Source organism: Ochotona curzoniae, unplaced genomic scaffold (genome assembly GCF_017591425.1).
Source record: "Ochotona curzoniae isolate NIBS_2020 unplaced genomic scaffold, NIBS_Ocur_1.0 scaffold_3835, whole genome shotgun sequence".
NCBI lineage: Eukaryota > Metazoa > Chordata > Mammalia > Lagomorpha > Ochotonidae > Ochotona > Ochotona curzoniae.
This window is the reverse complement of record NW_024467114.1, coordinates 10,613,273-10,635,709: the sequence shown is the minus strand read 5'-3', so window position 1 is coordinate 10,635,709 and position 22,437 is coordinate 10,613,273. Positions and strand designations below refer to the sequence as shown.

The following is a 22,437-nucleotide window of genomic DNA, read 5'->3' as shown; positions in this document are numbered from 1 at the left end:
ACCCGAACTGATTTTGCCGAAGGAAGATTTCTGTCTCTAGGTAAACAGATTCCAAGAGAGAAGGAGAAGGAAAAAGGTAAGTAGAAAACAAAGAAAACCTATGAATAAAAGCTACAGAGGAAGGTCCGTGTGGTCCTCCTTCGTCTGGCTCTTAACAACTTTAATTTTGCAACTAATGTTTTAAGTCAGAACTTTAAAAGTTACTACTTCAGACAGGAGAAAGAAAATAAACTCATAAACACATCCGTATGTTGGAGGAAGGGATTCCTGGCCTGGATCCCTTTTGGAAATCTCTAAGTCTTTACATTTGCGTGGATAATCACTCCTCAGAAACAGTAAAATAGCATCATTATTAAACCTACTTCATCTCCTCAGGATGGTAGTCACAATAGGAAGTTATGTTAGAAGAATGACTAATTAAGTGCTTCTGGACTTGAACTACTAAAAGCAAACTAGGCATGCGGTGCTGTGGCTAAGTTACCACTTGGGATGTCCAGATACCACAATTTGAGTCCTGACTGCTTCACTTTCGATCCATCTTCCTGCCAGTGTGCAGCCTGGGAGGCAGCAGGTGATGACCCAAGCACTTGGGTCCCGGTCACTCACATAGGAAACCCAGGCTGAGTCCTGCACTCAAGGCTTCAACCTGATACAGGCCTGGGTATTGCACACATCTATGAACCACAGATCTCTCTGTCCGTCCCTGTCTTTCAGTTCTGCCTTTCAAACACAATGGAAATAAATGCAAATTTATAAAAATGAAAGAGAAGAAAACATCTGTGTGGTTCTAACAAAGACAAAATTAAGCATATTTTTACCCATGAGACTCACTCAATGCATGGAGATATTTACAGTAGCTTTAAACCGTGCATCTCCTACCTTAAACAGAGAGAATATTTTTAAGTCAGACAATTTGGATTTGCATAAAGAACAACTGAATATTTTTTAATTTGGAGGGTTTTTTTTTAACATGTCAATGCAGAAGAAAAATGATCTCCTTGATTGCTTCAATTTTCTCCTTCCAATAAGGTCTGTATTTGCAGGTGCCCATTAAGAATTCATTAGTTATACTGACTGGGGGAGAATGTTCTGAAAAGTTCTGTTTCTGTTTAAAATGTAATGCTGCAGTACAAGCACATTTTACACCTTTTGCTTCCTATCTGGAATGGGTGCTCTGTGACAGAAAGCACTCACACACACAACGACCTCCTGAGATCCCACAGCAGGATACCTGCTCCCCTCTGGGAGCTCAGCTTTCCAGAAGGTGAGCTGCTAGGGTTCTGCCAGTGTTTGGATATCTGGAAGACTAAGCTAATCACTCTGATTCTGGTAGTGCTAGTAAAGCTACTATTGTAAGATCTGGGGGAAAAAAACTCACTTATTAATGTTTATCTGAGAGACAGAGAGAGAGAGAGAAAGCACCCATCTATTGGCTGACTCCCCAAATGCCCACAATAGCATGGCTAAATGCCACTCCACTGAGACTTTAATACTGTGAGAGCTCAGTGTTTATAAAATGCATGTGACATGACTAGTGTAGGAAATCTGCTTCCACACAGAATACACTGAGTCATGTTCTCATTAATCTCCTACACATATGGTGGTGAACATGAAAAATAAAAGGGATGACAACCTATGCTATAGCAAAAGTCCTGGCCTTAGTAGACCTAGCATGCCATCCTACTTCCAGAGCTAAAGCAGCTACTCCAACAAGGGGTACTCAACAGACAGAGTGAAGAGCTATTATAGCAACTTATTGGCCAGACCTAAGAGTGCAGACCATCTATTGTGAGGTTTCTGGCACCACAACTGCTCAACAATTTGCCAGGTTCTGGTATCAAACAAAATGCCCCAAACAGCAACCTGGTACATCTGCTTTAACATCAGCTGGCTTGGTGTAAACCACTTGAATGCACACATGAAGTCTAATCTATTAAAAGATGCAGACAGCTGCAGACAAGAGCAGTGCCTGAAAGTAGATCCATTGTCCAAGTGGCCAACAACACATCACGTGCAACTCATGCAAGTTTAAAAGCAAAACATCTCAGAGCTTTGATAGAACAGTGATTCATGGATTCCATGTCAGTAATTTGTAGTTAATTCTGGAAGAAAAACAAACACAACTTATAAACAACTCAAGATGATCTCAGGATTCTGGCCCGATCTTATTTTCATATAAGAAAACTCAGAGAAAGTTAGTAAACTGTATGTAAGGGCAATTTTAAAGGGCAATTTTCATTAAAACTAGAATTAGAAGATGGTTATTTTGTTGCAAAAACAATTTGAAATGCATGCAGTTTTCTCATACTATGCATTCTTATAATACGAACTTTTTTGAAGACCCTCTCTTACATACAAGCTTCCAATATATTTTGCACCAGGGGATGGCATTACAGTTTGCAGATTAAGCCATTGCTTCTGACAATGGTATCACATACACACCAGTCCAAGTTGCAGCTGTTCTGTTTCTAATTCAGCTTCCTGCTAAGGCACCTGGGAAAGCACTGAAGGTGGCCCAAGTGCTGAATGGCGTTTGGGCTCCTGGCGTTGGCCTGAAACAAGCCTTACCTTTGTGGCCACAGGGGAAGTGAACCAGCAGAAGAAAGAGCACGATTTCTCTTTCATTCTGCCTTTCAAATAAATAAATGTGAAAAAAAAAATAAACTTGTCTTTGCACCAAAATAAACTTGTCTGTTTCCATTTTCCTATGAACCCTTCAATGCTTCCTGGCACTAATTCACACCACACAATCGGTAGAAAGGACTGGACAGGGCTCAGACCTTGGAAGTCACTGCTGCTTTCAGAATGTCATTCTCAGGTCAGCAAGTAAACTTCACAAGTAATCTTCTGCACATGCCTAGGTCTATGTCTGCAAATTTATGGAACTTAGGATGGGGCAGGAGCGGGAGGAGGTGAGCAACATGAAGGATCTTATTTGGATTTATGTATGTATTTCGAAGGAATGGACTTCATGCAACCATCACCACCATCATCACCATCAACAGCAACAACAACTAGCTAACAGTGTGGTGGACAGCAGTACAACAGGAAGCATTCAGTTGGCCCAGTGTTTTCAGAACACCATGCAGATATGGCTGGTTGTGACGCCACGCCATCATTCTTCCCCTTCAAAGATCCAAATCACTAATACAACACTATTTTCTTAAACCCCACACCGTGGCTCTTCCTTTCCTGTCCAGTGTGCTTCCTCAGTGGTCCATGAGGATCAAATGGCAACATCCCCTCCCTCCTCTGATTGTGTGTATATTTGCTTCAAGACTATCCAGTCTCCAAAACAGCCCATCTGTCTCTGACTCAAATGGAGCCAAGAAAGACAAAGAGAACAGCAGAACCAAGAGAATCAACTCCTCCACCCAAATTCAGAGGTGTTACGATGTCGCAAATGACAACGCTGTTTGCAATGGGTGGGATTCCTCGTCGCTAAGGTCACATTTTAAGACCAGTTCTAATATAGCTTCAGACTGGAGCCTTTCAAAGAATTTGAGGGATTTGATTATGATGTTAGCAGCTGTTATGAAAAATGCTCTATGAAATTAGGATGTTCTATATCACATTGCGGAGAGGCCAGTTCTCTACAGAAATGCTGTGACTCACTCTATTTTATTCACCAGATTGACGTTACTTTTGACGTCAATGGGATGCAGCCCAAGCATCAGACATGGGTAGGAAGGGAGCTTGAGCCATGGAGCAGCGTACCAGCATGGTCCACTGCGCATGCTCCCTGCATTGTTTTCCTCAGTAACAATCACATCTCGTGCCTGGTTAATTGGCTTTTCCTACTAACAACTAAAATGCTGAGCATAATGGGGTGCTGGGTGGCATTGTAGGACGTGGACAATATCTGCTATCATTCCCAGCCACTTCAAGTCCCTGTGGTATGGGCCCAAAGGGGGTCTGGATTGATCACGTGGCATTTCAGAAGCTAGGGGATGTGGCTCAGAGGGGACAGTGTCAAATGGCCACCCTGACAGAGCTCAGAAACCAGTCTTTCTTGAAGAGAAGCTGGAACAAGCAGCATTGCCACTAAATTGGGTAACTCACCTCACCTTTCTGTCTCTTGGGACCCTCTGCTGTGCAGTGGGCAGGATAATAACATAACAGAATAGTAACAGCATCGTAATGAAGACTCACCGTGCTGACAGGCATAAAATGGATCCACACAAAATACATAATCCATTTTGACTGACATGGAGAAATCAGCAAGGCATCGAATAAATCAGGTTGCAAAAGACATACATGTGTTTAAACTTCTTACAGAACAGCACCACAAAATATGAGGGCACTTCAAAAAATTTGTAGAAAAACAGAATTCAAAAGTAAGTTTGTTTTGGTTTCAAAAATTCTGAAATCTGATTTTTCATAATATGCATTTTCCATAGATTTTTGAAGCCCTTTGTTCCTCATAAGTACAGGTATCAAAATCTTTTGTACCAAAATAAATACATCTTCTTATTCCCTTTTCCTATGGACTTTTAAGAGTACCATTGTATATCTTCTAATGACAAATACACATAGAATTATAAGAATATGCTGGAAAGATAGACTTTCTATGAGGGTAACAGATTAGGGAATATTAGTAAAAGTTTACTTTAACCTTAGCTATATAATGCGACTCTTGGTATTATTATACTTTCGTATACATTTTTGGCATTTCTGTATTATTTGTAGAGTGAAACTGGAAAAAAAAGAAACATATTTGCATATCTTCTGTTAGAGCTATTGTCATTCCTTTCCAATGTGATTTAGCTGTGCTGTTGTAGCACATGCTATTTCCAGATGTGAAGAGTGTGGGCAACTGACAAGCCAGGAGCCTACCAGGTCTCCTGGAGAAGGCTGCTCCTTCACACTCTGGGGAGAATGGGCCTGTGTTTCTGCCTTCCTCAAGGCCGGATGACTTGCACCAACTAAGGTCCTAGGGCATAGCTTCCTTGTTAACACTGAGCACTGCAGGGCAGGTGTCTTGAGTCAGACATGACCATATGAGACCAAGTTACTTAACTTCAGCTATGTGATAATGAAACCATGGGAAGAGCCTACCCATGGGAGGATCAACACCCTGAACTCTTTGTCAATAGTTGAATTCTGCAATTAAAGTCACAAAAATAGCTGGTAACTTCTGTATTCCAAGAAACATTTACGAAATTCTCAAGAAAGCTGTTTTTCACTTCAATGTTAAATAGGCTAGTGATATTTTTACTCTTTTCATGTTGTATCAACTATTCATTTCATTTGCCAGCCATTGAAAGAATTCCTTTTTACTCCTTTACCAAGAAATACAACTTCAAACCTATCGGCATCGCCACTGACACAGCTGAGTGGTCAGTTACAGCGTGGTACAAAATCAACCTAAGATTTGTCAACTTGTAATCACCCTACACTAATCCTCCCAAGGAGTGCAGAGGCCCAACTTCAGCAGTCCACAGCTCAGGAACATCACCGATAATGCTCCTTAGGCTGCCCAGAAAGAGGATGGCTGTCAGAAAAAAAAAAACAAAAAAAACAAAAAACTATGGACATCCTAAATTCCATCAAATACCACCCAAAACTCTAACCTGAGCTACTTGAGCTTGAAATTGGAAAGCTGGGGCCCAATGCAATAACCAGTAGATAAATCTTTGCATCCCATGTGGGTGCCAGTTCATGTCCCAGCTGATCCACTTCCATCCAGCTCCCTGCTGGTGGCCTGGGGAAGCAGTAGAGGATGGCCCAAAGGCTTGAGACCTTGCACCTGTGTGGGAGACCTGGAAGAAGCTACAGCCATTGAGGCCACTTGGGGATGGAAGATCTCTCTCTCTGTCTCTCCTTCACTCTGTAAATCTGACTTTCCAAAAATAATTAATACTAATAAAATAAAATAATAGAACCTGACAGTCAAGAACCTGCATAACCTAACAGAGAAATGTGAGGTTAAATGACAAACTGCAGAGTAGAACTCTGAAATCATGTGCATAAGCCCAGGACACATCTCCATATTGAGGGGGATTCTTTGATATGACAGCTCCAACCAACTTTCTGTATTTGTGTGCAGTTGTTGCCTCTGAATTTCATTAGCTTCTCTGGGTCTCGGGATCTTAGAAACCTTGACAGTTGTGATCAGAAGAGGAGAGTTTCAGATGTGATGTCTGGACAGTCCCCAGGTGGTGCCAAAAGTTCCCAGAATGCATTCAAATGGAGCCAACCAATCAGAAAACAACACACACCTCCACCTCAAGCCCCGTCATCACCACTGCTTAAGTCTGGGAGCAACTTCTCGGGCCCACTCCCTTGGGGATCTGTGAACCTTGCCCGGGAGCAGACCCCTCAAAACCCTGGTTTATCATCGTGCTGGTCTTGGCAGTCCTGCTGTTTCGGTGCGGTTTTATCTAACAATGTTACCCATAGAAAAGATAAACTCAAGTTACTTGACATGATGATTTTTTTTTTTCCTAAATGGAAAGATGCATCTCAGCTATGGGAAGACTTAGTCATACACAGCATTAGAGAATTTCAGAAAACCCGAGGTCTACAATATTTCCAAATACAACATAATTGGTATATCAGAATGCCTGAAGTCCTTGGGAACCCTACCACTTCACCATTGATAGTACTTACGCAGGAAAAGGAATACAACAAACTTCCACGTGCAATCTTGTTTTTAGATACTGTAGCTAAGTTTAGAAATAATAACTAAAATACCATCTTTAAAATTCCTTAACAGCAATTGGCAAAACAAAATTAAAAATATAAATATTTTTGATAATGTGATTTAAATAAATTAAACATTAGTTGAAAGGCAAAATAAATGTGTGGGTGAATTGTGTGTGTGTGAAAAACCCCTTAAGGTCATGCAAAAAGTCCAGAGTGACACAGTTATTACTTTATCAGTGTCCAAGTGTTTGCTTGTAGGTGGACTTACTTCCTACAGGCTGGTCAAAAAGTGTTTAGTTTGCTGAAGCTGAAGAAATACTTTTTGTCCATCTGAAGAAACTCAATAGTACCTTGGTATAACCCCTCAAATTAGCAGAAAACAACTGAAGGATATTGGTTCCATATCTACTGAATCGATATGACTGGCAGTCTTTTCAAAACCATGCACGCAGGAGAATGTCCAGTCCAAACTGGAAAGACTGCTACCTAGACATTCTGTTTCAATTTTACAGAAACTTGGTTCCTGCAGCTGACCTTGACTCTAAATGTATTCTATGAAATCTGTGTCCCACCTTCAAAAGTCTACAGAAGCCCAGGGCAACACTCCATATACAAACTGTATTTGCTGCAGTACCTCCCCCTTCCAATTTTCAGCTAATTAGTTTGAGAGACAAAATTTTGGTGGCTGTTTTATCCCTGGGATGCCTGTAAGAGCTGGCACCAGGAAAGCTAGAGTTGGTAACTCAATCCAGGTCTTCCACCTGGGCACCAAGAGCTCAGCTGCCCAAGCCATCCACATGGGGCCGGAGCTGGAAGCTGGAGGAACAAGCTTGCAACTGGGATTTAACTCCACAAATTTAAATCTGTGGGACACAAATGTTCTGACTGGCCTTTTAACAGCTAGGCCAAATGCCTGCTGTTCCTTCTTAGTCTTCGATTTCTCATTCCTGACTTCCCTAGCCTGTTCTTTTACACTCAATTTTACCTTAACATACCTATATGGCTACCTTCGAATCTAAGGTATTAGAATTACATGATGAATCTGATCGCATACTTAGCTACAGGAAATGCACTAGAACTTATCTGTCTTGTGATGTTTCCTAGGAAAGACATCTCTCACATTTAAAATTATCTTTACTTAATGAAAATCATAACATTTTAAAATAAAAACAAACACAACTAAAAGACCACCATTTTTATATGTGTTTATAGTTTTAGATATCCTTTATATGTTATAATGGAACTCACTTTTCCTAAAATGAACAGAAAGTTATTAAAAACTCATTCTGGAAAACAGCTCTGTGTTTCCTTCCAGAAACAACTTCAGTTTTCTACAATGCGGGTATTTCAAAAAGTTTGTGGGAAAATGATTAAAAATTAAGAATATTGTGGTGCAAAGAACTTTTGAGATCCATGCAGTATTTTTACAACAAGAAATTTTCTGTAAAGTTTTTGAAGATTCTTTACATGCACAAATTTCAAAGTTTTTGTGCACCAAAATAAACTTATCTTTTATTTCAATTTTCTATGAAACTTCTGCAGTACTATGTGTATACTTCAGTATGACTGAAGGGTCTCGTGGCGTCTGTGAATTTAAGAAGGAATGAAAAATATGAACCAAGGAGAAATGGAATGTTTCTCTTTGAATGTTTCATTGACTTGCCAACAGTAGTTCTGACGGTTACATACAGACAGATTCAAAAGAGAGATTCAAAATTACTCTGCTTGCAAGGGAAGTAATTTAGCTGCTTTGGCTTTTTGAGTAAAGGGGCAGATTTTGGCTTTAGTGCTAAGCCAGAAATAATAAATATTGATTTCTCATTTATTTGGCATGCTCATTAAAATTTTCCATAGTGACTTACCAAGAATGTTTATGCCTTCATGAAGGCAATTCAATAATACTTTCTGATCAACATTATTTATTGGGAATGCAAAAGAACTGAAAATCATTTGTTTAGGAAAAATGAATATTGTGGAAGTTTACCAAGAACTTATACTTGTATGCATAAAAAAGAGCCCAAATCAGTTCCAGAAGTCTGCTTACTATGATTTAGAAGTGAATGAGAGAGCATTTTTAGTTAATAATCGCCTGGTTGCTTTGTATCTAAGGCTCTTTTAGGCAACATTCCTGGTAATGCATTTACTTTCCTTTTAACGACTTTCCATTTAATGAATTCTGGCTGCAGTCATGCCTGTAACTTTATTTTGGAATTCTGGATTCTACTGCTGAAAGCGAGTGTGAAGGGCACTTGCAAACTCTCTCGGGAAGTAAGTCCGACATGGCGCAGGGGTCTGGCCTGGCCTCAGATCCACAAGCATCTGAAAAAGAGGCCCTAACATTTAAGTCTCAAAGGCAAGGCAAAAGGGACAAGGAAAACAATTTTCTGAGGTGTAGAATGACCTCGGAAACCCATATTTGATATAAATGTCTGGCTGTCACTAACTTTTTTTTCTTCCTAAATCTTATGGTAATATTTCAAGCCTCAAAAAAAAATGTGTTTTTTCTTCCCTTTCAATTATTTTACATAGAACTTTCTACTTAAAAACATCGTATTCATACAAAAAGAATGCCACATTTATAGGTAAACCACAAGGAAAAAGAAACAGTAGAAAACACTGGTGTGCTTGTGGCCTCAAGAGCGACACGGGTTCTGCAGGGGCAGACTGTCGCCATCCACACTCATTAGCTTCGCATGCCTTTTCACTTTTTATGCTAATAAATTATATGCGATATTTGGCATGTTATTTACCGTTTATCCAACTGGACGCTGAGAGGTTTAACTAAGGATCAATACACTTTCTTGCTGTCAGTTTTGGGCACAGCCCTGCCAAGAACACGGCTTTCTGTCTGCAATGCAAGAATTCACAGAAGGTCTGCTCACAGGAGTGAACTTGCTGGGCCTCAGAATTTTCACTCTTTTTTGGATGACACCAAATGGTTCTAACCAAATAGCTGTGGATTTTCCTTTTGTGCACAACCAGTGGTAACAACACAACATATTATTGTGAAACTCTTTGCCACTTACTTCAATTTTGCTACCGAAGTTGAGAATTTGTGCTTATTCAGTTGGGGACCTCACTGTGAGCTGCTGGCTCATACATCTTGTCTGCTTTCCTGGTACATTAATTGTGTTTTCTCATGATTGGCATGAATTCTTTATTATGTTCTGGTGGACAACACTTGTCTCTTAGTTATAGTGCTATGAATATCATCTCTCGACTTTTGGCTTCTCTTTCCAAATTTTCCTCATGTGGTCAACTTTTCCTATGATTTAGAATTGTTGAATCTTATGCAAGAAACCAGATAACGTTTCTTCCAGAAGTTTTAAATTACTGCCTTTCCTATTTGGGAATGTACTCCATTTGGGACTATTTCACTATGATGTGAGCTGGGATCCAATTTTGTCCTTTCTCTGCGTGAATGGCCCATCGGCTCACGCTTGCCCCACTGACCAGCACTGTCAGTTTTATGTCATTGCCACATCCACACGTCTGTGGCAGTCAGCTCCTGGACTCCCCGTCACCTTGTACTGCTTCTCTGTCAACTGCAGAGTCCACGCCATACTATCAGAATCATTTCATTGCACAATGAACCTTTGAGCCTTTAAGAACAAGTTCTTCTCCAGCAGTATTCTAAACTGTTTGGGCCAAGTTCTGCATCCACACATATTTTGGAAACAACTCCCCAAGCCTCACGAAGATAGAACAAATCAAAGTCTGTTCAAATTTGGACACACTATAAGGAATATAGATTCATTGCACACATAACAGCATTTCCCCTCCCCCAAACTTTTAAGGCTTCCTTTCTTTCCAAGTTCATAATCAACTTATTATAAAACCATTACTAATTAATTAATTCATTATGCAAATAAAGAGAAAGCTATCTTTCATCCATTGCTGAAGTCCACAAGTGCCCACAGCACCCAGGCCTGGGCCAGGCTGAAGCCAAGAACTCTAATTGGTTCCCACACATTGGGGCAAGAGACCCAAGTATCCAAGAGACCCCTGAATCACCATTTGGTGCCTCTGAAGGTGAACACTAGCAGTCAAAAGCAGAGGTGGCGTCTGAGTTCCTGGGGAACTCAGAGTCCCAAGTGGCTGCCTGACCCTTTACTCCACAGTGGCTTTCCTCTCTTTGCATCCGTGTAGTTCCTTAATGTTTCCCCATGGCCGTCCAATATCTTTTGTGTAATTCATCCTGGGCTATAAGTTCTACTGCTAATGTAAATGGTACCTGTTCAGTAAAACTTATGGTATCACTTCTGTTGGACCTGGTGGATGTCTAATTAGAATTCCCATAGCCATCTGCTAAATTTGTATCAATTCTAAAAATTGAGAGACTCTTGCGTTTCTTTCTTTTTAAAATATACTCCATTTCACTGTCAATGAATGAAAGTTTCACTTCTTTCCATTCCTTAAATTCTACAGGGTACCATTTTACAAGATAAACACGTGACTCTCAGATAAAATTATAATCACACAAAACAAATAAGAAATCCACATACTGTTAGATGTGGGCTAGAGTGTGTTCCCCTCAGATGCAAATGTTGAAGACCTAACACCAGGACTCCTGAACTTTGATTGTAATTGGGGATAAGACTTTAAACAGGGAAGGAAGTTAAAGTGACTGGCACCAGAGTTGGGAACTAATCCAGTACGACTAGCTTTCTTACAAGAGGAAGACATCTGGACAGAGATGGCTAGGGAAAGGAGACCATGGGAAGGCACAGCTTCACATAATTATGTCAACATCTCTCTCAGCTGGTACCACAAGAACTGGCTAAGGAACCTGCACCATCATCTTATCTCAAGGACAAAGTCAATGGGAACGCTAAATCCAAACAAACAAAATTCAGACAAGTCCCCATTTTTGTGGAAATCTGCTTCCTCTAAAGGCTACTGACTATTTTGATATCACATTTAGTGAGTCAAAGAACGCAAAGGCATGCTCTTTTACTAAGGACATGAAGCGATTTCATTTTCTCCATCTAGCAGTGGCTTGTACAGTCAACAGAATCCCCACTGGAAAGTGAGCTATTAACTTTTCAGATCAGCAGTTCTACTATGGGAATGATCCTTTTTGTTGGAATTATTGAATTCAGATTTTTTTTTTTAAATAACAGTTCTTTGTAGCCTATCTCACTTCACGACAAGATGCACATAAATTTTCAAAATACTTTCTTTCTGCAGATACAAGTAATTTTTAAAAAGCAAGTCACATCCTAGGATGAGAATTTATTTAATTTATTTTGGATGTGAATTTAGTCTACATTTACTTACTCTTTCAGCCTAAAATTATTTCAATTTTCTTTGGGATTTCATTTTCCCATTCATCTTTGTGAACAAGCTCATTCAATTGTTCATTCATTCACTAATTAATTAATTAATTCCAATGAAGAGAACTCTGGCCTGTCAATGGGTCAACAGAGAAGCATACCTACTTATTCCAAAACAATTATCAGAGAGCTTATATCTCAGAAAATGTATTAGCTCTCCCTCCAACTTAATTGTGTATTAAGGTATACAGGCAAGTTCTCCATTGATGACACAGAAAATCAAATTCAAGTCATCTGCCAAGGAGTAAGACTTGCAGCCAATTACCATTCAATATTTAGTAAATGCGCATTTAGTTACTATTTTAAATCTGGATCTAAGATACATACATATATATATATGTATATATATGCCATATTTAACATATGATAATAACATGAGAAAGAACATGTAGGCTTCTATATGAAAAATAATATGTGGCATTTGTCATTCTGTATCTGGCTTATTTAATTTAATATAATAACATAAAGAACTTAAATATTACAAGGAACTTGAAGAAGGGAGATGGTAGACTCCAAACTCAAAGCATCAAAAAATGGAATGGTCTCTGCCTGCTACGGTGATTCAGTTAAGCTATGTACTATGTGTTGGAAAGTTATATTATACTGGTAAAAATAAGTAATACTACATTAATTCAATAATTAAATTTTGGGGGCCAGTGCGATGGCTCAGTGGCTAATCCTTGCCCTTCATGGCTGGGATCCATATGGGTAGCTGTTGAAGTCCCAGCTGTTCCACTTCCCATCCAGCTCTCTCCTTATGGCCTGGGAAAGCAACAAGGGACGGCCCAAAGCCTTGAGACCTTGCACCTGTGTGGGAGACCCGGAAGAAGCTTTTGGCTTTGGATCGGCTCAGCATCAGCTTTTGGGGTCACTTGAGGAGTGAATCATTGGACAGAAATCTTTCTCTCCTTCTATGTCTGCCTTTCCAATAAAAATAAATAAATCATTAAAATAATTTTTAAAGGCTCATTTAAGAACCTTCGCATGGCTAGAAGACACCTTAGTGAATTTTGACCCATGTCTCTTACAAGTGTCGTAAGTTTTATCTGTAGATATCGATTAAAAGAAGAATACATATTAGTACAGAAAATAAGAAAATTAAAAAAAGTTTAATCCAAAAGAAGGCAAGAAAGTAAATTTAAAAACCAAAAAGCTAGAACAAGCAGAACACAAGCAGCACGGTGTCTTTTTTAAACTTTACATATTGGTAACTTAAATAAGTAGGAAATTTCTAAATGCAGCCTAAAAATAAAGACCAATAGAATATAGTTTAAAAAAATACTATATGTTGCTTGTAAGAGACAAAAACAGTATAAGAGGATGAGAAAAGACATACTGTACAAAGGCTAGCCCAAAGAAAGCAGAGTTAGCTCTGCAAATACCAAAGCAGTTAGCAAAAATGATTAGAAACAAAGAGATTCTGTCCCTGATGATCAAAGGACAATCCACCAGGAAGAGACACCATTTTAAACTGAATGCACCTGTCAACATCACCTGAGCTAGAATGGATCTAGCCAGAAGAACCAAAGTAGGTGAAGCTTCAATCCTAGTGTAAGGATTTTTCTACATGCATCTCTCCCATAATGCACTGTGTCAGTTTCAACCAACATGGTTGTTTAACAACATTTACTTTCACCTGACACACATGAAAAGCTTCTATCTGTGCCGAAGCTGGAGGGGCAGGGAGCTCAGGACCATCATCCATCTCTATCCCCTCACCAATAGTTGAATTGCTTTTCGTGATTCATACATTTCTGTAATGCGCACAGGGCCACTGAGTGAAGATGTTCTAGTAAAATCACTAATGGACTTATTACAAGGATAGTACCAGTATTAATAAAAATCATGCACTGTTTTTATCTCATTATCAGTAATTATACTCTCATGAGCAAATGGTCTGTCCTTTTTCTTATGAATACTGTGAACAACGTAATGGTCAAGGGTTTCTTGTTGCCCGAGGAAAGCAGAAAGCTTAGGAGCAAACTGGGGACCCAGCTTTGGGGAGAGGGCCAAGTTAGAATGTACTCTTAGCATCATTTGAGGTTCCACTGGAAACTCAAGCTCACTCTTATTTTGCTATGTTCAACTCATCCGATATTTCTGTGTGAGGTTTCTATCCAATTTACCTGTAGACAGGGGACGAATGAGTGAATGATAAGAATTTAAGCACATGGGAGACTAGTGTTGGGGTCTAGTGAGTTAAGCCACAGCTTGTGATGCTGACACCCCCTAATGGAGCTTGGGTTTGAGTCTCAGCCACTCTGCTTTATATCCACCTTCCTGCTAATATGCCTGCCAGAGCAGCGTAAGATGTTCCCAGTTCTTGGCCTCCTGATATCCATATGTGAAACCAGGATGGAGTTCTTGGCAGCTGCTCCTGTTTAGGGGAGTGAACAAGAAGATGGAAGATCTTTGTCTCTCCCACTACTCTGTAACAGGAAAAGATGAGAGCAGACGAAAAGAGGGGAGAAGCAAAGGGAAGAAGGGAGACTGGAGGAGAGGGGAAGAGAGGGGAGGAGAGAAGAGAAAAAAGGAAGGAAGGTTGAATGAAAACACAGGGTGTGGGGGTAGAAAAGGCATACACCATTAACAGCAGTTAATTATTTCCTCTTGTCCTTTCTGATAGACATGTTGTTTATATTGGGTAAATTTCAGAGAAGTTGTTCAATTCAGAGCAAACCAAGTTGCTAACACCTGGTTACAAAAAGCAAATACTAAGTGGTTGAGCGCTGAGGACCTGGCAATTGACTGGCTTGAATAAATCTGGACATTCTCTGACATGTCCGACAGTTCTGTATTTGGGGCCAAGTGTACTGGTGTCAAGGTCCAGGTGCAGAAGCCATTTTGGGGGACCCTTGTGTCTTACTGCAATGGCCAGCCACTCCGTGGGAAAAGTGAAAGGGGAAGAAGGTGTTAGTATCTTATGTTTATCCCTCTGGGATATTTTAAACTTAGCCTGAAAGCAGCTAAGTAGTATTTCTACTTTAAGGCACCCTAAGATTGAGTGTTGAGTAGCTAATTCAAGCAACAACCTATTCTGAAAGCCTAGACTATCCTACCATCCTTGATCTTGCTGTCTAAATCTTTTTCATCTTGCTCAGTTATCATTAGACTGAAGGAATAGTAAGTAGATAGTAGCCCTCCACAGTCACACCTCTGTAAAGAGCCCGTTGAGTTAACTAACTAGCCACCCATTGGATGAGTGGGAGGGGAGTGGCGAGGATGAAGGGGTGCTCAGTGGTGATATTCAAACTTCACAGCCTCGAGCTACACTTACAAATCTACAAGTGACTAGGTTCTGTCACACCTCAGAAACTGCTAATGGGTCGCAAGCTTACAAAACCCCATGCACCTCTTCTTCAGGTAGTGAAAGCCCACTTTCACTACGCCACTTCAAAGAGCCCTTTGCTTTATGAATCAAAAAAAAATTATTCGATTTTTCTCTGAACATCGTCTCACTTCATAAGATACTTACCTAGTGCTTTCAGGTCCGCTTCCTCACGCTTGGCCGCGAACCTTGCAAATTAAATGTATCCTGTCATTCACCGGGCAGTACCTAGTGCTTTCTGCCCATCTGTCAGGCACTCAGAGACTTCTAAGTCAATTTGCAACTTAGGACATGCCTGGAAGTAGGTTCTTGGTGTTTCAAATCAGTGTTTAAGGATGTGTATTACTCCTGACTACACAGTGGAACTGTCAGAATCTGACTTCCTAGGTAACTTCCACGATGGGTCCTAGTCTTTCTATTTAATTTGCATAACTAAATACTATTTGAGACAGTTGAAGCAGCATTATTTTTAAGGAGTCTGGGATCTCTAAGGTGCTCAGATGGAGGAAATACAACCAAAGATTGCAACCTGTCAACCTCCCTCAAATTCTTCTGCCCTGACTCTAACCCTGCCCAACAGCTGGGCAGCCTAAGACATTTCAGAGTCTTCCAAGTTGATGGGCTGGTAGAGAGAACTCTTACAGAGATCACAAAACATCCTTTCTCCTCTGCTGAAACATACAAAGAACACTATTTGATCAGTATCTTGGTGTGAAAGGATTCACCATGGCTCTTAGCTGAAAATAAGTTGCATTTGCCTATGGAAGAATAAAAAAAAAGTCTCAGAGTCTATAAACTTGTATATATATATTATATGTATAATAAGTATTACATATATATGAAATGTGTATGTATATATATAAAATGTTTTACAAACTCTTGATGCTCACATTGGTTTACTCATAAATAGTGCTCAAATATAATTTTACCTGTGATAAATAATTTGCTTCATTTGAAGATTCTTTTTATCCTTCAAGAACTTTGCAATAACTCAATAATGAGAATCATGTGATTGGTGCAGCGCCAGGCAGGAAGCTCTGTGTCAGAAACACACATGGCCCCTGAAGAAGTGGCTACTCACACAACCTTCCCCCTTCCTCCCTGTTCTCTTTGCTCCTTCATTCGGATTCAGTTTTGCGTTGACCTACACTTGAACAGTCTTTTGCCCCATGACCTGCCTCAAGGTCTAAAAGCATCCTCAAACCCTCATCCTCACACTGCAATGCTCCGGAAACCAATCAGGGTTGGACATTCCAGGGGAGGACTGTGAGGAGTGACTGAAACCCAAGGCTGGCTGGCCACTGACTGCAAAGGCTGGGCCTGCACTGTGGCTGAGAGATGGTGTGACTCCTTGGGTGATACGCAGCAGCCAGTGCCGGTCCTACTGCCTTCCTCACTCCCCTTTCTGAACCTCTGACACTTCAGTGTTCCTTAGCAACAGAAGCAAAGGATCAATTTAGAAAAGTGCTTTCCAGAGCATTCTATCTAGAGACAGACCGAACCATTTTATTTCATGTCATCAGGCAATTGAAATTCAAACAGATTCATCACCCACAGTCCTCAAATACAGAAAGGGGACAGTGTCTCTGCATGTGTGTGTGACTAATGTCTCAGCTAACTGATTTGGCCTCCGTGGCACCAGCGGTGCAGGTCGGTCTCAGAATTAGTAGTCTCGTCATCTCACTGCAAAGCGACAGCGTTGCTAGGGAGACTGATAATTACGTGGCGAAAGAGAGGATGTGGCATGGAAGGAGAGTTCACAAGAAACGCAAGGTCTGCCTCTGCATCAGCATGCTAACAGCACAGATTGTTGATCCTCTGTAGTCATATGATTTAATAAATACCATTAATTATATGCTTGACGGGACACAGATTTCTAAACAGAAATGAAAAGCTACTACTTAGGGATGGCACGTTGTACACACCACTGCAGAAACCTGTACTGATGATGAACTATGACTAATTTTTAAATTTAAAAGAACAAAAAAGATAGAAAAACAGAAGGGCTTGATGTGCCATGATTTTCTTTGGGTATCAACTGCATAGTGCTCCAGGTGTTAAAAATTACAACGCCATAAGTTCTGAAAAACCACTTCATTTTTGGCCTAACAGACTACATCATAGAGCCTCAAAATGCCCTGTAATTGGGAAATAAAACATACTGCAATTTTTTAAATTAGGCACACTGATTTTTATTTTTTTTAAATCAACCCAGAGACACTGAAGGATCTTCCTGAAGTCACACAGTGCTGCGGTTACTGGTAAGATTGGTGCTAAATTCTTCTGTTTCAGCTGTCAGGGAGGAATTAATTATAAATTATATCCCACTTAGGGAAAACCCATCAGAAAGACATAAACCTAGTGAATGGATTCAAATCTCTAGATATCACTTTAATTTTAAATGAAGATTTCCATCCCATTTTTAATGTGTAGGCGGTTAGTTCTAAAAGTTAATGATAGGATTAAAAGCCCTTATCAAGAAAATCTCATTGGAGACATTTTACTACATGAGAAAGATCATCAAAGTACCCAACAGCTCATTATCAAAAGGGTTTTCCTGCATGTCAAATTGCTGCCTGAGTTGCTGGTCCTATCATACCACTCCTCTGTTTTCACTTTCTAAGGACTAGCAATGGAAACGTTCAGACTGCCAAACGGCGGCAGATACCGTGGCACAGTGGCTTACGTCACTGCTTGGGATACCCATACCATACACCAGAGGGTTGGGACTCAGTCCCAGTTTGCTTCTTTCAGTTTCCTGCTCCTGTGCACCCTGGGAAATAGTGGAAGATGCTCCAGTCCTTGGGTTCCTGCCACCACACAGGAGCTACGTGAAGGGAATTGCTGACTTGGCCCTGGCCCAGTCCCACTGCTCTGAGCTCTGAGGAATGCTCCTCATCCTGCCTCTTTTCTCTCTGTCCCCACTCCTTCCACCTCTTCCTCTCTCCCCATCAGAAACAGAGTGAAAATTTAAGATAATATCAAAAATCGTTTAGCTACCTGTTGATTTTACCTTTACAAGTGCTTACACATTTTCCAGTTTATACTATGGTTAGTAAAGCATTCATTCACAATCATGGACACTTATTCTTAGGGTGCTGTATATGTGCTTTGTCTACTGGTATGTGCAACAAGATAACCGTTCACAGCATAGAATGTTTGCAATGTTCTGGCAGCTGAAAGAAGGTACTAGAAGCACACATGGGACAGTGAGGTCCCAACACGAGGCAATGAATTCTAAGCTATGGAAGGAGGCAATCAGCCTTTGGACATGACCAAAAACTTTATCCCAAGTGGTGGCTCAGCCTGCTGCACCAAAGTGCCCATCCCACATATTTGTAATTTTTTTACATTGAGGCACTAATGACTGAGCAGCTAAAATGATGGACCTCTATGAGGATTGGCCTTGCCGCTGCCCTCATGCCCCCCTTTTGTCTCCCTTAAGACACTTTCCAACTTTCAAATCTCTGGATGAGAAAAAAGACAAAAACACAAGGTTGAAGCATACAGGCATTCAAAATGATTTTTGTGGTTATGCTGGACAAACCTTGACTTAAGCCATCTGGGCAGGAGGTTTGCTTGATGTCCAAGTTCTCCATGGTATCTCCTTTGGGGACTTCACCGAGCGATGTTCTCTGCTCAAAGATGTTGTTGTTGTTGTTCACTTGGGTCCCGTTTTGCTTCAGTAGTCTGAACACCTCAGCTTCCAGATCTCTAATCTGGGGGAAACACAGCCATTCAGCATCTTCTCCACCAAGCACTCTCCGGGCCCGCGGACGCCATCTCCCGGTGCAGTGACTTCAAGAACACGACTCACCCGTGCTTGCAGGCCTTGAACTTCCACAAGATGAGCTTTCTCCGATTCTTCTATTTTCTTTCTTTCAGCTTCTTGTCTTTTGATGAAATCAAGCTCTCTTAAGAAGAAGATAATAGAGCTGATTGTATCCAGCACTCAGAAAACAAGGAAATGAGAAAGCACTTATCTGAAGCAATAAACTGCACAGTGGGATAAACAACTGGACAGCCATTAGATAAACAAAACTCAATCATATGGAAAAAGTGTATGGTAGCCAAAGAAAATAGAATATCTTTAATGGGTCACAAAGTAAACAATAAGGCCTTGATTCTGCATATTATGACTTTCTTTTGTTGATGCTGCTTCTAGAACACCCATACCTATTTATATAGGAGCTACCATGCCAGTGATCATACTGGGAAATTCAGGGGACATAAGCAGATGTCAGTAGAAATGACGGTAGATTTCTAATGTCAGACACACAGCCAGCTGGTGGGAATGGAGGACAAGGGTTCCATAGAGAGAACCACAGTAAGATTTCTTAGACAGACAATAGTGGAGGCAGGCTGGATGTGTCCCAAACACCAACATGAGCTCTCTTAGGCCCATGAATATTGGGGGAGAAGGGGAGGAAAAGAAATACCTGCATTTTGAGATGGGGTAGAATTTGCAAATGGAACAATAATTTTTTTTACATCATTACATGATATGGAGTTAGGTATGAGAATTTTGGCAAAAGGAGTCAAGATAGTGACATACTGAATTCATGGTTATGGGGTGCAATTATTCTCATATGAGTCATGAACTTCCTATTGCAATCCCCCTTAAATATTGACAGCATTATTTCTATGATAGAAAACAAGAGAGACATGGTGAACAGCTGCACATATGCTCAGCTTCCAAAACTTGGCAGCGGAAGCAGAAAAAGTCCCAACATGCAGGGCTTTTTTTTTTTTTCCCCCTCCGGTTCTGGCTGGAACTGCAAGGAACTGACCAGAAAAACAAAAAGCAAAAAAACACCCAAAAAACAAACAAAAAACCAAAACAAAACAAAACCCAGAATCTCTAAGGCTAGGCTCACCCGCAGACAGCGAGACCCCGACAGTTGGAAGTGAAGGAGCAGGAGCTCAGAAAGGAGCTGCTGCAGGTTGAAGGATGCCCTGCAAGGTGGCAAACCTGAGACCCCATCACTCTCAACACCTGAGAAATGCAGAGAGCCAGGCCAGGGGCCAAGATGTCAACTGGGACCCCGAGGCGATGAGGAGGCTCTGCGGTTAGCCATGATCAGAAGCAGCCTCCCCTGCTCCCCTGGAACGCACCCCAAGCAGGGGCCAGTCATTCTGCATGACTTTGGCAGGATTTCCTGCCTCTGAGTCACAGAGATAAAGCAGATGCTTTAGAGTTATGGTAATGGTTGATTCTCAGAGAAAAGGCTGGGGTTGGGGGTCGGGTTGGGGTCAGGTGGGGTGGTGATGGTGGCAATTGGTTGTCAAAAAAGACACTGTAAAGCCCAGGAAAGTCTGTGTTCCCTGAGCAAATGCTGTCAGTGACTCCCAAGATGGACTGACGCTGCACCTGTGCTTCTGAGGGGTAACCGTTTCCTAGTCCATCAGATGTTATGGTATCAACTTTAGACACATATCATAATTCTCTGGTCATTAACAGTTGCTTACTTCTGTTGAAAATCCTTGATCAGTTTCTTGGCCTTGTTGTATTTCTTTTCCAGGGCCTGATACTGGCTTTGGGTCTCTTTGAGATGTTCGTTCACTGTGTGACATAGTGTCTGAGCCTCGATCCAGTAGCTCTCCAACTTGAGCATTCTCTCTTTATTCTCCTCAATATTTTGCTGGAGTTGGGATTTTTCTAGTTCCCACCTCACTTTCTCATTTTCTGCCGCTTGCAACTGGAGAGGGCAAAGGTAAAGGCAAAGGTGATTTAGACACTTGCAAAAATGGCTCCCATGTTATAATTTGTTTTTGGTTAAATTCCTTTGCTATACATATTCAATATCAAACACCTTGAGAAGATCAAGTATTCTTTCTGTCACTTTACAGATGATAAAATGGAAGCTTTGGAAAAGGAAATGATCCACCCAAGGTCACACATCTGACAGTAACAGCAATGTGATTCCAGCTTCCGTGACTGTGGCAGGGCTCTCTCTGAGACTGCTCGGGCTGGGAAAGATGTTTCACAGTTTGGATATATCCACTGAGCAGCCACACATTTTCTCTGAGAGTCTTTAAAGTCAGATGTTTAAGTTCGGGGAGGGAGAAGGGAAGGAAAAGGGGGCAGAAGCAAGCACGTCATGCCTGGTGGTTAGATTTAAGTCCCAGTTCTGTCACTGTTATCTATGAACTCTCGGGCAGGTAATGGAAGGCTCTTCAAGAGACAGTTACGTCACGAAACATCAGATGTCTCATGCAACGTATCAGCATGCATGGAGAGCTCCCTGGGCATGATAATCACCTGGGAAGGGTTAGCTATGTAACACTTAATCCTTTTGAAGATATTATTACATTCTTTATTTCAATTGATATGAACATAGTTGATAGCTCATTATTTCACAGGCAGTGTTAGGCATTCCTGGAGCCTTATAAACCTTAATTCACATGCAAGTTTTAAAAACAGTTGTGCTCAAAAGTAAATCATTTCTTGATTGTTTAAAATTCCTCCCATGAACCAGAAGACATTCCAAAATCATACAGTAGCTATATACATATACATATATGAATGTATGTATATACAAGCATATACAGACATATTTCTGCATACGTTTTATGTAAATAAATTTGTAAAACAGGTTATAAAGTAGAAAAAAGTAGCCAAAGCATTTCGAAATTAGTAACTGTATTATCAACACAGATAATAAAGAATAATAGTAAAATAAGCTGATCTGTGATAAGTATAAGTCAGTATCACAATAAGAAAAACAAAATATTGGTTTATTATATTTTCTAAATTAAAACTTTATAGAATAACATTGAAGCACCATTAAAATACCTTGAATCACACGGGGATCCTTTCCTTGGATATAACTAGCAATTAAAAAAAAAAAGCAAAAAACTTCTGTTCTTCCTTTCTATGTTAAAAAAAAAGCAATTTAAAACAGATAGTTTGTTTTTTACTGTATCTTTTATTAAGAAATTTTAAAATCAAGTTGTGGATTTACCAACCACTCCTAATTTAAATTTACTGTTCCAGAATTGGACTGACACCATGAGAGACGCACGGATGTGCTCCGAGTGAAGCACTGTGGGCTGTGCCAGCCAACGGTGTCATCTCACCAACACAGCCATCCTTCCTAACAAACCTCCATTTAAGACAGATGA

At 40.6% G+C, this 22,437-nt stretch overlaps 1 protein-coding gene across 5 annotated transcripts in view; it reads right to left on the bottom strand.

Moving 5' to 3' along the window:
- The window catches only part of PPP1R9A (protein phosphatase 1 regulatory subunit 9A), a 231,490-nt gene that overhangs the window by 22,572 nt on the left and 186,481 nt on the right, over positions 1 to 22,437 (bottom strand). For all 5 annotated transcript variants that reach the window (XM_040964969.1, XM_040964971.1, XM_040964970.1 and 2 more), the window contains 3 exons: positions 20,782 to 21,011; positions 19,130 to 19,226; positions 18,860 to 19,031 (listed from right to left, as the gene is read on the bottom strand). In XM_040964969.1, coding sequence (XP_040820903.1) covers positions 18,860 to 19,031; positions 19,130 to 19,226; positions 20,782 to 21,011 — 499 coding nt within the window. The remainder of the gene's footprint in view (positions 1 to 18,859; positions 19,032 to 19,129; positions 19,227 to 20,781; positions 21,012 to 22,437) is intronic.